At 43.7% G+C, this 15,127-nt stretch overlaps 1 protein-coding gene across 1 annotated transcript; it reads right to left on the bottom strand.

Annotated features, from left to right (window-relative positions):
- Window positions 1-13,514: 13,514 nt before the first annotated feature.
- On the bottom strand, window positions 13,515-14,972 carry LOC118664144 (lysine-specific demethylase 4D-like). The gene has a single exon (XM_036323986.1). It carries the CDS (start codon window positions 14,970-14,972, stop codon window positions 13,515-13,517), a length of 1,458 nt encoding a protein of 485 aa, XP_036179879.1.
- Between the last annotated feature and the right edge of the window lie 155 nt (window positions 14,973-15,127).

Genomic DNA, 15,127 nt, shown 5'->3' on the forward strand with positions numbered 1-15,127 from the left:
CCTGTTTTATTTTCTGAAATCTATCCTTATCAAAGTTGCATGGGTATTCAATGACGGCCATATTTTCATGGTGATACTTGCCTTTCAGCCTCAATTCTAATTTGTCTGATGTTAGCCCCATAACTCCTGCTTTCTGTTTGTATTTGCACCACAGAGTCTTGCTTGTCCTTTTACTGGTAACTTTTCTGAATCACTTTGTTTTAGATTGTTAAAAGATAAACTCAGGTCATTTTAAAATTCCAAGGATTCAGAGCAGGCAGCATGCAGGGTAGCAGGTGGGAAGGAGCTCGGAGGAGCTGGGCAAAAGGAAAGGCCTTTCCAGGCAGAAAGGAGCAGAAGCAGGAAGTCACAGAGGCACCACCTGGGTGGGTTATTGCGAAGTTACCTTCCCTTAGGGGACGGAGGGGCCCATCAGACAGATCACCTAACTGAGGCTCATCAGGCCAGTCTGATAGAGGGCTTTGGCTTCCATTTCTGGGAAACTGTTACTAAGTTATGTCTTATGGTTTGGTGAGGTGATGCCTAGCATGAGCGACTCCAATCTGGCCCTGTTTTCTTGTTTTTAACAGCTATATCTTTTTTATACCATTCAGATGTTTTAAAATGCAATTGAGGGGGAGAGTCGGTTGCGGGGTGGGGAGGCAGATGCCATGGAGGGGATGGAGGCCAGCAGGCCGGGCCTGTGCTGAGCTCGCTGAACTTGTGGTGTGTCCCATCTCATCTGGAACGACAGCCTGGGCATCGGGCGACCTGTGTGGCTCCACTGCCACAGCGAGCCACATCCCTACCCCATGCTGCCACCGGGCACGAACTCCGCATGCACAGCTACTGAGGGCACCTTTAGCTTTTCCAAGATGCTGGGACATTTGACGGCCTTCTGCTTTACCAAACTGAACTCGCTGTGCCATCTGTCAATGTTGATGGACAGCCTTTTTTTGCAACATCACACTGCCAGCGTGGACCCTAAAACAGGGATGCCTCCCATTGTCCAAAGCCTAGTGAAGCCTGACAATTACAGGGGACTGGACATTGAGAGGTCGCTCTGTGAAGACCTGGAAGATCAGTCAACTGTGAAGAAAGACCAGGAGCGGTGGACACAGGCGCATATTGAAAATTAATGGATGGAAGAGACTGCAGATTTCACTGAAATTCGCACTCCTAACTCTCAGTTGTTGAAGGAAGAGGCTAGTCTTAATCTAGATAGAGGACTGGTCACTTATTCTTGGTTTCAAGGTCTCATTCTTAGAGCGTCACATGCTCCATTGCTTAAAAGACCTCACTAGGTATTGGGATGTTTAGGGGCAAATGTCAATAAATGTAATGTCTGCCCTCCCTAGAAGAGTTTATGAGGGAAAGGTTCTTCTGTGGAAGAAGTTCTGTGGCAATAATTCAGTGAGAATTGCAGCCTATTCTTTGATTGGAAGAAAGCAGTGGCATCTGCCTTTAATGGCTGTGTTGTGGTTGGCGATGTGGCTGCCTCCTGCTTTGAGAAGACTGAGGTGACCTTGAGGCAGGGACAGATCTGTCTGCCCTTTCACACCCCAGGGCCTCTCCCATTTTGTACCTTCATCAGTGTTTGCTGAGTGAGCAAACCAGTGGATACTTTGGTAGAAAGGGTTTGGGAGGTTTGTCCCTTTTTGCAGAGGAAAATGGGGGACCTTAGAGTGTGTACAGTAAATACGTGTTTTAATGGGAATCATTTTTAGAGAAAGCACTTCTTATAATTTCCTGAATTGTGTGCTTTGTCTGTTCACTCTTGTTCCAGTGCTGTTTTATTACTTTTCCTACACCAGGATTCGCTTTTTACAGTTACCATGATAATAGAGGTTTTGAAACTTGCCATTTGCAAAGAAGATAGGAGAAAATAGCGCTCCTCCTGTAAACTCGTGTATGAAGGAGATGCTGCCATAGTATGAGTGAGTTCCTGCCAAGTGTGGGTGTTTCTGTTTCTTTTTGTGAATCACGGAATCTCTGTTTGGCTCAACATTTTTCATTAGACACGATCTGGTGACACTTGGCACCTGGCTGGAGGAGGCGCCGAAGCCCTCGCAGCCCTGGTAAGGTTCTCCAGGGAGTAGCCTGGAATGTTTTATCAGTTTATAAAGGTAAAAATACTTTCTTATAGGCTGGACTTCATCTCATTCAGTACTTCCATCAGGCTTTCTTTTGTGTAACAGTTTTAAAAAATCTGTAGAGAAAATTTTGGAAAAGATAGAAAAGTAGCAGGAAGAAAAAGAACACTGTAGATACACAACTTAAACACAATCACTAACTTCACATTTTGAGATTTCAGCCCTTTTTAGGGCAGATTTTGTTTGGCTTGTTTTTACATAGTTGAGGTTATACTGTACATACAGTTTTGTGGTCTTTCTCATTTAACTTGATAACTTCAATATCTCCTCATGGCGTCCTTATAACTTCTTCAGAGACATTAGTACAATCTTTCTCTTGAAAGTAATGTTGGGATATTTCTTGGCATCTTTAGTTCCTATGCTAACCTTTGAGCACAACTCCTGTGCTCTGCAGAATGAAGTGAATGACACTCCCCCCCCCCCCCCCACAGCTGTCTCACTATGCATGAAGTTTCATCCGACCTGTTCCCCTCTTCAACCTTCAGCAGAAGCGTGGGCTTTAGGCCTCCCCAAGAGAGAAGAGCCTGTTGTAGTACTCATTCAGTGATATATATATAAATATCTACTTTTTTTGTGTATTGAAGAATGAATGAATGCTGGTACGTAAGGTAGCAGAGAGAATTCCAGAGTCAGAAAGGAAGGGGATTTAAGGAGGTCTGCCGGTGCTGGTTTTATTGTATTTTTAAGGTGTCTGTGTCAAAATGAGATTTCATGTTCCTCTTGTTAAAGCATGCAATTTGAATACTGTGTTTCTTGTGTTGGCCTAGGACAGTGGTTGGCAAACCGCGGCTTGCGAGCCGCATACGGCTCTTTGGCCCCTTGAGTATGGCTCTTACACAAAATACCACGTGCGGGCGCGCACGTACAGTGCAAAGTTGACTTAAAACTTTAAGTAAAGTTTATTAAGTTAATTTTAGGGAACATTGTGGAGTGAAAGAAGATGTAGTGTCGAGGATTGAGAAAGGTATGTTGAGATGGTTTGGACATATAGAGAGGATGAACTAAAGGAGATAGACGAAACAAGTATACAAAACGAGTGTGGATGGGAGAGTTGGAAGGGGTCGACCTCAGCGAATGTACCTCAATCAGATTGAGGGCGTTTTTAGCAAAGGCCAGCTTAGGAGTACCCTAATTAAGTGAATAACAATGTACCTACCTATATACTTTAAGTTAAAAAAATTTGGCTCTCAAAAGAAGTTTCAATCGTTGTACTTTTGATATTTGGCTCTGTTGACTAATGAGTTTGCCAACCACTGTATTAGGCATTTACTGAGAAGGCTAGCCAACCAAGAAGGCAGGGTGCTTACAAGCCTCAAGTCCTGCCTTCCAGCAAGGTGCAGGGGTCAGGATTACAAAGGGGAAGGGGCTAGGGCAGGGGTGGGCAAGCTTTTTGTGAGTGCGTGTCAAAACCAGGAAAATCTCTGACTCAAAATTCTTCTGTGTGCCGACCCTAATTTTTTGAGAACATGTTACGCATACTTGATATCTCTTAAAGTGTACGTTTGTGAAGAACCTTGAAAAAATAATAAAAATCATTTGAGCAACAAAAACACAGTATATGATGATGAAAAATACATTTATTTTTTAATGTATACATGTACACTGATAGTCCGACAGAAAACTTTATGACTCTGTTTGATATTATCATTGGGACTTTTGGGGCTGCATCACTGATGACAGAGATTTTACACCAGGTTTATATTTCGTGACCTTCAGAGATATGCACGAGCTACTACTTTCATCGGTCAGGCTACTCCTATTATGAGACTTGTGGGAGATGCAGGATGCCACCCATTGTCTTCACTAGCAGAGAAGTGCAAACAAGGATCCCAGAAGGCTGGTGACCCTTGTACCCACAGCAGGGCCTGAGTTATGCACCGATTGTCTAGTCCTGACAATGGGAGCTCAAGCTATTTCCTGATCAAATAGTCTCAGAGTAAATCCTTCTAGTACTTACTGACCTTTATGATAGCCTGTCTACTACTGCTATTACCTGCCTGACAAAGGGCTTTATGTTTAACCAAAGCTGAATAAAAGGCTGGCGAAGCCTGTGCACCGGTAGAAGTCCTTCCCCTTGAGTTGGACTTGTCCGCCTGGTCCCCCAGTATTACCAAATTATCTCTTGTCTCTTCTCTTTCATTCGTGTGCAGTTCCTCTTCCAGATCCTGAACCCTAAACCACACGGGACGTGGGAAATACACGCATACAACAAGACTTAACAAAATTCATCACTGAGAACAAAGATTCACAAGCGTATGTGGATGAAACCAAAATACTGGTCGGATCTAGGAAGGCAGGGAGAGTTAAGACAGAGGCATAGAAATTGCTCTTCCCCTCTCTCGTCAATCCATGTCTATGGTCTTTAAGATAACTTGGTATGTAAAATTATTTATTTATCTAAGATGCATCTACACTGAATTTATCTGAAAAATAAAAAAGTCGATATTAAGAAAATAATTGTAAATGGAAGATTATAAGAGAGGGTTTCGCCTGCCAGCAAAAGTTACTGGAGTACATTGTTTGGCACACATGTCAGGGGTTGCCCACCCCGGGGCTAGGGAATGGAATGCAGCTACATGCAGTCCTGAAGGTCTGCAGATGTCAGCTATTGTCATCAGTTATCAGGCGATGAGACGATGTTGACGAGATGATGTTTTGACTACTGATGGGTCCTCCTGACCATGCTTATCGGTTCTGCTTGCTGGATTCACAGCTAAGTCGCTTCCCTAATAGCTTCGCACAGGCCTTGCAAAGAAAACTTAAGAAAAACTTAACCCCCTATTCAAATATAAGAAACTTAACCCCCTATTCACAGATGTATATGTGTTCTAAGATCTAAAATAATATTATTTTCAGATTAATTCAGGTGCTCTATTAGATTATAGGTTCCCCCCTATCAAAAGAATGATATCTGTCCTCCTTTTAACAATAAAAATACACTTTTTAAAAAAGAAAGAAACATCTGCTCAAGTTCAGTTGATGTTTGGGATTTTCTGGGTTTGGGCAATTTTCGGTTGCCATTATTTACTTTTTCTCTTTATTAGGGAATTCCGGTTAAGGTGATAATCCTTGGGTCTGAAAGGAACATGAACTAGATTTTTGGCTTTTGGACAAGGCCGGACATAAGACATTTCCTCAGATTTTCTACTTGTCAGGTAGAAAACCAAGATGAAAGTACAGGAGAAAGAGAGAGAAATGTCAATTGAATTTCTGATCTGGTGTCTTTTGGTTTAAAAATAGTTTTTAAAGAGAAAAAAAAGGTCAACAATAAAAAGTGAGCTAACCATATTTATTTGAAAATTATTTTCCACATAATATCTACAAAAATATCTAAAAATACATTGATTTTTATGTTCAGCTCAAGCAATTAGTAAAAACAGACAGAATTATGCAAAAGAAAAAATATGATTGATGATAAAAAGGGAAACAAGCTTAGCCAGTGTGCTTCTATGGTTGAGTGTAGACTTATGTACCAAGAAGTCACAGGTTCTAATCCTGGTCAGGGCACATGCCCAGGCTGTGGGCTCCATCTTCAGGGTGTGCAGGAGGCAACTGATCCATCAATATTTCTATATCTCCCTCTCGCTTTAAAATCAATAAAAACATATTTTTTTAAAACTCTTAAAAATAATAAAGAAAAACACACATACAAAAATAGAGATGATTAATAAAAACATAAACCTGATACTTTTAAAGAAGATTAAAATCCCGATCTGGAGATACTGATGAAGAAGTTTCCAGGACCGGGGCAGGAAATACACAACATGAGCCTGGAGCATCTTGTAGTGCCTGAAATTAAGGACATACTGAAAACAAACACATCAATGGGCACACATCAAAGGGGCACAGGAACCCAAGGAAAGGGCTCCCAATGGCCAGAGCTCAAACAATCTCAGCGACAAGAGAAAGTAGTACTGAATTATAACCACAAATATAAGTATCTGAGTCATGCTGATAGAAATGGTTGAGTAAATAAAAAATTGGAGGCAAATAAGTCCCTCCTGTAGAAGATTCCCAATAACCTCTGTAGTACTGCACGTAAAGGAGGGAAGAGGAACACCCTGTCCCCTGAGTGGGGCCCTTTGCCACAAGGAGAGTAATTTTATAGCGGAGAAAGCTGACAATTACTATTTCAGTGAGAGTCCTAAATTATGTTCATAGCTTATGCCTTTGATATGATAAAAATGACACTTGATCTTTATAATCTGCCTCTAAAAAACACATAAACCCTGGCTAATCATAAGAAAAACATCAAACGCCCTGGCCGGTGTGGGTCAGTTGGTTGGGTGTAGTCCCATACACCTATGGTTTGCTAGTGCGATTCCTGGTTAATGCACATGCCTGGGTTTGGGGCTAGATCTCCAATGGGAAGTGTGCAGAAGGCAGCCAATCAGCGTTCTACTCGCAGGTTGATCTCTCTCTCTCTCTAAAAACAATTTAAACATTTTCTCTTTAAAAAAAAACGAAACACATCAAATTCCAACAGATTGGCATCCTACAATACACCTTAGCAATATTTTCCCAAATTGTCAAGTTTCCGTATAAACATTTGGTCAAAAACTATTCTGAGAATCTATGACAGTATAGAGAAACCTAAAGAGACAATAAAAGTAAATGTAACTTGGAATTTTGGATGTGATCTTTTTTTAAAAAATATATATTTTATTGATTTTTTACAGATAGGAAGGGATAGGGATAGTTAGAAACATCAATGAGAGAAACATCCATCAGCTGCCTCCTGCATACCCCGTACTGAGGATGTGCCCCCAACCAAGGTACATAGCCTTGACTGGAATCAAACCTGGAACCCTTCAGTCCACAGGCTGACGCTCTGTCCACTCAGCCAAACCGGGTAGGGCCTAATGTGATCTTGGAACATAAAAAGGACATTGAGTAAAAACTGAGGAAATCTGAATAACAGATTTATTAAATAACGTATAGGCCTTGATTCATTAACTGTAACAAATGTACCACAGTATTGTAAGGTATTAATAATAGGGGAAACCGTGAATGAGGTAGCATGGGGGTAGTTATATGGGGGGAACTCTCTCAATTCTCTGATCAATTTTTTTAAATCTAAAACTGTTCTAAAAAATAAAGTATCACTAAGTGTAATAAAATAATAGATAAGAGAAGGTGTCAACGAAGAATAGAAGAATGAAAAAAATTAGAAATATAATCTATTTTTAAAAACAGTCTACAATACAGCGCAATATAAAACAAACAATTCTATAAACCAGTACATGATAACTTTTTTAAAGCAGGAAGGTTTAACATTTTTTAATTATAAAATATGTTCTTATATGAATTCACAAAGCATATTGGTAAAGCTTAACTTAAAGATATTAAGAACTATTCACATATATTAATAAACGTAGAGTGAACAAAGTAGAAACACGTCTCAGGTCAAGGAACACTCTACTGCCAGTCACTCGGTACCTGACTCATGCTCCTCTTTCGGGAGCACTGCCTCATCTGCCTCTTCTACTAAGCCTGTCCGAACTACAAGCATATTAATTTCAGTAAACAATATGAAATTAAAACTGTACCTGTTTTTTAAAATGGCTGAAAGTCCTAACTGTATTAGGACTACAGTTATATAAATTTGAACATTAGGGGTACCTTTTCCTCTTTTTCTTTTTTAAAGAATATTTGTAAACTCAAAGCCGAGCGGAATTGAGTTGACTGTGTTTCTTCCTTTGCCACTTGTCTCAGAACACAGAATATTCATAATGCACCAAGGAGAGTGTTTTATAGGACCTACCTTTAAAAATAAACCTTTAAGAGAGAATGTTTTCATGTACCCTCTTGTGTGTATTTTTCCCTCGATTGTGTCACGCACAGAGCTGGACTTTGTTTTGTTTGTGGGCTTCATTCAATTGTACAGACGTGTCTTCTGCCGCTGAGCCTTTGCGTTGTTTCCTCTCCTGACCTCTTACTCCGCTGCTGTGAACATCCGCCCACACATCTATAGGAGGACCCCACACCACTGTCTACAAATTAATCTCCTGGTCATAGATTTGAATGTGAATTCAAATTTTACCTTGCTACTGTTTCTCAACAGTTTTCACCATATACAACTCACTAGCTTCACAGGAGGGTATTCACTGCTCTTCACTTGTTTATTTGGTGCTTCATGTGCCCGAGGGTTACTGAAATTCTGTAAGAGAGGGCTGGGGCCAGGGGAAAGGTGGTTTGCTTCTTTGAAATGTTTCCTTCTGTATCCAAACTATCATTTTCAATTTCCAAAATTTATTCTGAGTTTGTCCACTCTGTGCATCTTCAATAGTAAAGACTAAGTCAAAATAACCATCAACTCTCCCTTGTATCACTTAGATACTCTAAGTACTTCTCCCCCATTGTCCACAGAGCTATGCTGATTGAATATGGATGTCACATCATCTGAAGTGCTGTTTGAAATTGCCAATGCCTTATTTCAAGTTGAAAAATATTCAAATACAGCCCTAGCTGGTTTGGCTCAGTGGACAGAGCATCAGCATGTGGACCAAAGTGTCCTGGGTTCGATTCTGATCAAGGGTACATACCCGGGTTGCGGGATCAATCCCCAGTAGGGGGCATGCACGAGGCAGCTGATCATTGATTCTCTCTTATCATTGATGTTTCTATCTCTCTCTCTCTCCCCCTTTCTCCTCTGAAATCAATAGAAATACTTAATAAATTAGTGATTAAAAAAAGAAAAATATTCAAATACCTAATAAGAGTCACAAGGTTCTATGTTTCTCCTTCTATTCTATGATTCATACAAACAAGCTTCCTTTCTATTCCACAGTAGAGCTATTACATTTGATGGTTTTTCTCTAAGCGGAAACCAACTCCTTTTGTCAGTTGTGTCTCAGAGAGGTTTCCTGCTCTAAGATTTCCATGATCACCAGAACCCAGGCCAGCCCCTGCCAATTCTGCCCTACTGTCCCATCCCCACTGTCCCACATAATTTTCTATTTCTTATGTATTTAAGGCCTGTCACCTATGTCGAGGTGCGGGGGGTACCCATACAGGTGCTACTCCTAAGTGGGACATGCACAGGTGGTCTGGACCATCCGCTTGAGGCTTGCGCCAATACCTTCTGGTCAGACACTTTCACAGAGACAGCACCGAGATCTGAGGCGAGCCGGAGAAAATACACACAGACAAACAGGTTAGATGCAAGCACACAGGGGGTTTATTTACCAGTTCCTGATGGGTCTCAGATGCTGGGAAGGATCCACCTGGCGATGCTTGCTGACACACACACAGGGGTAGACAGCGCCCTTGGCTGCTGGCTCCTTTGTCGATCAACAGTTAATTGGGCAGAGTTTCGTGCAGGGAACCGAGACGTGAGCACACACAGGTCCTCACGCTCTGGCGACAGGAGAGCTATGAGCTGCTGGGTCCATCAAACTGTCTGATCTTATACCCCTCTGTAGATGTGGTCTTCGTTGGTGTGTGTGTTATTAGCGGCTGCTATATGTGGATCCACCCGGGGTCTATTAATCTATGGGTGTGTACAGGCTTTGAGCGTTCCCATCAGATAGGTTGTTTATCAGTACCAAGCAGAGCTACGAGGGTGCATTCCTGGGTCCCACACAGCATTCTTAATGTAACATTACTATAACAGTCCACACAGGGTTACATGCTTTAAGTCTTACATTCTAAGGTCCTAACATTAAGTACCATAATGATTACTATAATACCCACATATTACCAATTGAAATAATCTTATCAATTTATTTAATGGATCTGCTTATTGAAATGAATCAGGGAATTAACCACATGAATTATACATATAGCCCGACTGGAATGGCTCTGTGGTTGAGCATCTACCTATGAACCAGGAGGTCACGGTTGCATTTCCGGTCAGGGCATATGCCTGAGTTGTGGGCTCGATACCCTCAGGAGTGTGCAGGAGACAGCTGATCAATGATTCTCTCTCATCATTGATGTTTCTATCTCTCTCTCCCTCTCCTTTCCTCTCTTAAATCAATAAAATATATTAAAATATAAAAATATATACATACATATAGCTTTGAAACAGCAAGAAGACTTGAAGAGAAAAAATTTGATGGTACTTTTGTCCTCTGCTTGCTCATGTTTCCCAGCAAGTCGGGTACTACTGCTCAGCCCAGTGCCAAATGCTTTCCACCCAGTCATCCTGAAGATAAATGTCTATACGTATCAAATTCCCCAGCCAGGCAGTCAAGCAGAACCCAACAACCATCCCCAACTTCATTCACCAACTCCACACAATTTTACTAGGCCATGAAAACATGTTTTGCTTAAAATGTTTTGATATAATTACTAAGACAAGTGCAGAAAGCAGTAACCTCAAACCCTCAATTGGTTGAATGAACAATATTAGAAAAAAAAGTCAGATATCGGTTACCTTTAGTATATTTGTGAACAAATACTGGTGATAGCATTTTAAACATATCAATGACTCAGAAAGATTATAACCATTTTTTGAGTCTTTGCTGACCTAATTGGTCAAAGGGGCCTGGTTTAGCAAGAGAGGGCGTTGGGTGGGGGAAGGGTAGAAAGAAAAGAAAAGGGAAGGAGACTGGAGGGGAACCAAAGCCCAGGATTCTTCAGAAGATGGGCAACCTCCACAGCTATTCCAGAGGATGGGAGTCTGGGGTAGATCCACCTTTGGCAAACTCAGCAGAACCTTGAGGGTGCACACAGACACGGTGTATCCAGTGGGTGAAGCTCAGTTGGCCACACAGGAGTTAGCAGAGTCCAAGGACATTCCAGGGTTTGGGAGGAAGAATAAACTATGGCGAACTTGTTAAATGCCAGGGACTCAGCCTGTCCAGAGGCAAGAACAGGGGAACTCTCATGCAAGACCAGTGACTTACAAACTTTCTCACAGCTTTGAGATGTAAATGTGGCTAGGTTCAATGAATCGCCACACAAAAGAACATGGAGGGAGAAACCAAGATGGCGGCATAGGTAAACACCAGAAATTGCTGCCTCCCACAACAAATTCAAAAATACAACTAAGAGACAAAATGGACATCATCCAGAACCTCAGGTTGGCTGGCTGAGTGGAAATTCTACAACTAGAAGTAAAGAGAAAAGCACACTGAGACTCAGAGGAGGTGCGGAAGTGCAGATGTATGGACACTCACGCGGCAAGGGCTGGCAACAGAGGATGCAGCTGTCTTTTTGTATCAGGAGGGAGTCACAAGCCCCCGACTGCTCTGAACTCCAGTTCTGGGTGACTCCCTGGGGACCCAGACTCATACAGGGAGAAACTGGACTATCTGGCAGTGGGAAGAACTCGGAACTCGAGGGCGGCTTTCTCTCAAAGGTGCTTGCAGAGATTACCGGGACACTGAGATGCGGGGCCTATTAGGGCAGGGCTGAGGATCAGCCATAGCTGCTTGCTCTGCCCTGTTGATTCCCTGAGACCCTGCCCTACCAAAGCTGTGGCAGAGACTTTTGCATATGAATGTCCTGGCCCTTTGCAATCTGAAAATTACCTAACAAACTGCAGCTGGGCCAGACAGACCCAGACATTCCAGGAGAAGGCCCAAGGCCCCACAGCAGCTTGCATTGCTTCACAGCTGGGCCTCATTTGGGCACCGCCAAACCCCAAACAAGGAAGGGGAATCTGCAGATCTCTTCGTAGCTCCTGCTGTGTAGCCTCAGGCAGAGGCTAAATTAGCACCTCCTTAGAGATCCAAGAGCCAGTGTACCAGTGGTCAGAGCAGGACCATCCAATTACAACTCCTCAAATCCATAAGGGACACACTCAGGGGGCAGACTAAGTGAGCACCAAAGCCCCACTGAAGCAAGTCTTGCCTCATAAGGGCGTCTTCAGCACAGAAGCTCTCCCACTGTAGACACAGCTGACTCTCACAGCCAATTGTCCTGGAGGTCAATTCCTCCCAGTGATACCTACAACAATCAAGGCTTAACTACAACAAGACTATGCACAAAGCCCACAAAGGGGTGCGCCAAGAGTGTCCAACTCAGGTAATTGGGGAGGCTGAGCCACTGGGCCTTATAGGACACCTAGCACACAAAGCCACTCTACCAACACAGGGAAACATAAAAAATGCGGAGACAAAGAAACAGGTCAGAAATGACAGAAATAGAGGAAAGCAAACTACTGGATATAGAGTTCAAAACCACACTTTTAAGGTTTTTCAAGAACTTTCTAGAAACCGCTGATAAATTTAGTAAGTCCTTCAAAAAGTCTGGTGAGACCGCCGATAAATGTAATGAGACCCTCAATAAATCTAGTGAGACCCTTGAGGTTATGAAAAAGGACCAACTAGAAATTAAGCATACACTTACTGCAATAAAGGATATTATGCAGAGTTCCAACAGCAGACTAGGTGATCGCAAGAATCAAGTCAAAGATTTGAAATGCCAAGAAGCAAAAATCACCCAACCAGAAAAGCAAAATGAAAAAAGAATCCAAAAATACAAAGGAACCTCTGGGACAGCTTCAAGCATACCAACATCCAAATTATAGGGGTGCCAGAAGAAGAGAGAGGGCAAGATATTGAAAACCTATTTGAAGAAATAATCACAGAAAACTTCCCTTACCTGATGAAAGAAATAGGCTTCCAAGTCCAGGAAGTGCCGAGAACCCCAAACAAAAGGAATCCAAAGAGGACCATACCAAGACACATCATAATTAAAATGCCAAGAGCAAAAGACAAGGAGAGAATCTTAAAAGCAGCAAGAGAAAGACAGTCAGTTACCTACAAGGGAGTACCCATACAACTGTCAGCTGATTTCTCAACAGAAACTATGCAGGCCAGAAGGGAGTGGCAAGAAATATTCCAAGTGATGAATAGCAAGAACCTATAACCAAGATTATTTTATCCAGCAAAGCTATCATTCAGAATTGAAGGTCAGATAAAGAGCTTCACAGATAAGAAAAAGCTAAAGGAGTTCATCACCACTAAACCAGTATTATATGAAATGCTGAAAGGTATCCTTTAAGAAAAGGAAGAAGAAAAAAAAGGTAAAGATACAAATTATGAACAACAAATACACATCTATCAACAAGTGAATCTAAAAATCAAGTGAATAAATAATCTGATGAACAGAATAAACTGGTGATTATAATAGAATCAGGGGCATAGAAAGGGAGTGGACTGACTATTCTTGGGGGGAAAGGGGTGTAGGGGATGCGGGAAGAGACTGGACAAAAATCGTGCACCTATGGATGAGGACAGTGGGGGGAGGGGGTGAAGGCGGAGAGGGCGTGGGAACCAGGTGGAGGGGAGCTATGGGGGGAAAAAAGAGGAACAACTGTAATAATCTGAACAATAAAGATTTAATTTTTTTAAAAAAAGAACATGGAGAACAAAAGCAGACATCCCCTGGGCTTCGGGGACTGGAGCACAGCAGCACCCAAAAGCTACCTTAGGATGCTGGGACCAGCAGTGCTGGGCTGTCCATGGAGGGTTTGTCCTCAGGCACAGGCTGGGCTTTGGGATCCGGAGCTGTGCGCACTGCGCCCACTAGGCGGCGCCTCTTAGCTGGGACCTGAACAATGGACTCTTGAGTACCCTGTTCCGGAGGACCACGACCACTCTCAGGACCACGTGTGCCAGTTGGCTGGTGATCCTGGGCAGTTGGGCCCGGGGTTGGCTGTGAGGATGGGTCGGGCTTTGAGGAGCTGAAGGCCACGGCAGCTGCAGGATGGGCAGCAGAGGCAGAACCCTGGCCTAGCGGGGGGCGCAGGCATGGCTGGCGCACAAGTGCTCCGCTGCCACAGTGGCAGTGAGACTCACGGCCCGTGCCCACTGATCCAGGGGTGTGCGTGGCCCGACGGGGCTGGAGGTGCCTCAGGCCCAGCTCCACGTGGTCCACAACACTCTGGTCCTGCCCTCGTTTCCACAGCTCATAGCGCTCGGGCTGCAGGAGGCGCACGAACACGTCCATGGAAAAGCTCACCCGGGCCTCCCCGCAGCTGCACTGAGAGGCCACTTTGCCATAGTCGATCCATCGCGGGGTGGCAAAGTTGATGGCCTCCGCACAGTTGAAGCCATGGTTGAAGCCAGCGTGGTAGCCATAGGGAAAGGTCACCATGAACTCTCCAGCCTCCTGAGTGATGCGACTGAATGGGACCCCGTTCTCCTTGAGGACAGTGGGCGAGATGAGGGCCACCTTGTGCCGCAGGAAGGCCTGGCAGCCCCGAGAGCTGCCCGGGAAAAGGTCCCTGGCCAGGCGCTCCAGGCACTGGCCGTGATGTGGGGGCACCGCGTACCACGTTTTGGGCTCCCCGAAGTGCAGGTAGCTGATGCTGTAAAGGTCCATGTCCTCCGTGTGCCAAGCGAAGGTGGTCTTCCACATGCCAATGTACAGGTAGGGGGTGTTGACGCCTTCGATGACAACCCCACACTCCTGCTCCAGCAGGTCCTGGATGGTTCCCAGGTGGCCAAGGTTCCATTGTTTAGTGTTGGCATCAAATAAGGAGCCACTGATGTCAGCGCCATATATGGGCGAGTCGTACAGGCGCGTTTTCCAGTATTTCCGCTCCAGATCCTCAAAGTCCAAGTGTGGTGGAGTCTGATACTGTGCACTGTTTGCCAACAGGTGATACTCGCCCACTGTCATAGCCCTCTTCTTTTTGTGGTATTGAATGAACACACCTGCTCGCCCAGACGCCACCTGCTGGAGGGGAGTGGCTATCACCATGTCATTGATATCATCGTAGGACTGTCTGGCTTTCCATTCCTTGGGTGGAATGACCTTCACCAGGCCAGCTCGGTGGGCACCTTGGGATTCCATGTAACCAATATATTTGTTGAAATCTTTAAATTCTTCCATGGTTGGGTGGAAGGTCATGATTGTCCCACTTGGCTCATTAGACACCATGGCTGCAATGTAAGCAGAGGATTCCCGGGTTCTCAGGGATGTTTTAGATTCCTGAGAATGAGGGAGTAATGTCTTCTCTCTTGTTTTTTTGTTTGTTTTGTTTTTTTAAGCTTTGGTGTATCTGTGGACAGTCACTCAGATTGTTTGACAACTAA

Source organism: Myotis myotis, unplaced genomic scaffold (genome assembly GCF_014108235.1).
Source record: "Myotis myotis isolate mMyoMyo1 unplaced genomic scaffold, mMyoMyo1.p scaffold_m19_p_10, whole genome shotgun sequence".
Lineage (NCBI taxonomy): Eukaryota > Metazoa > Chordata > Mammalia > Chiroptera > Vespertilionidae > Myotis > Myotis myotis.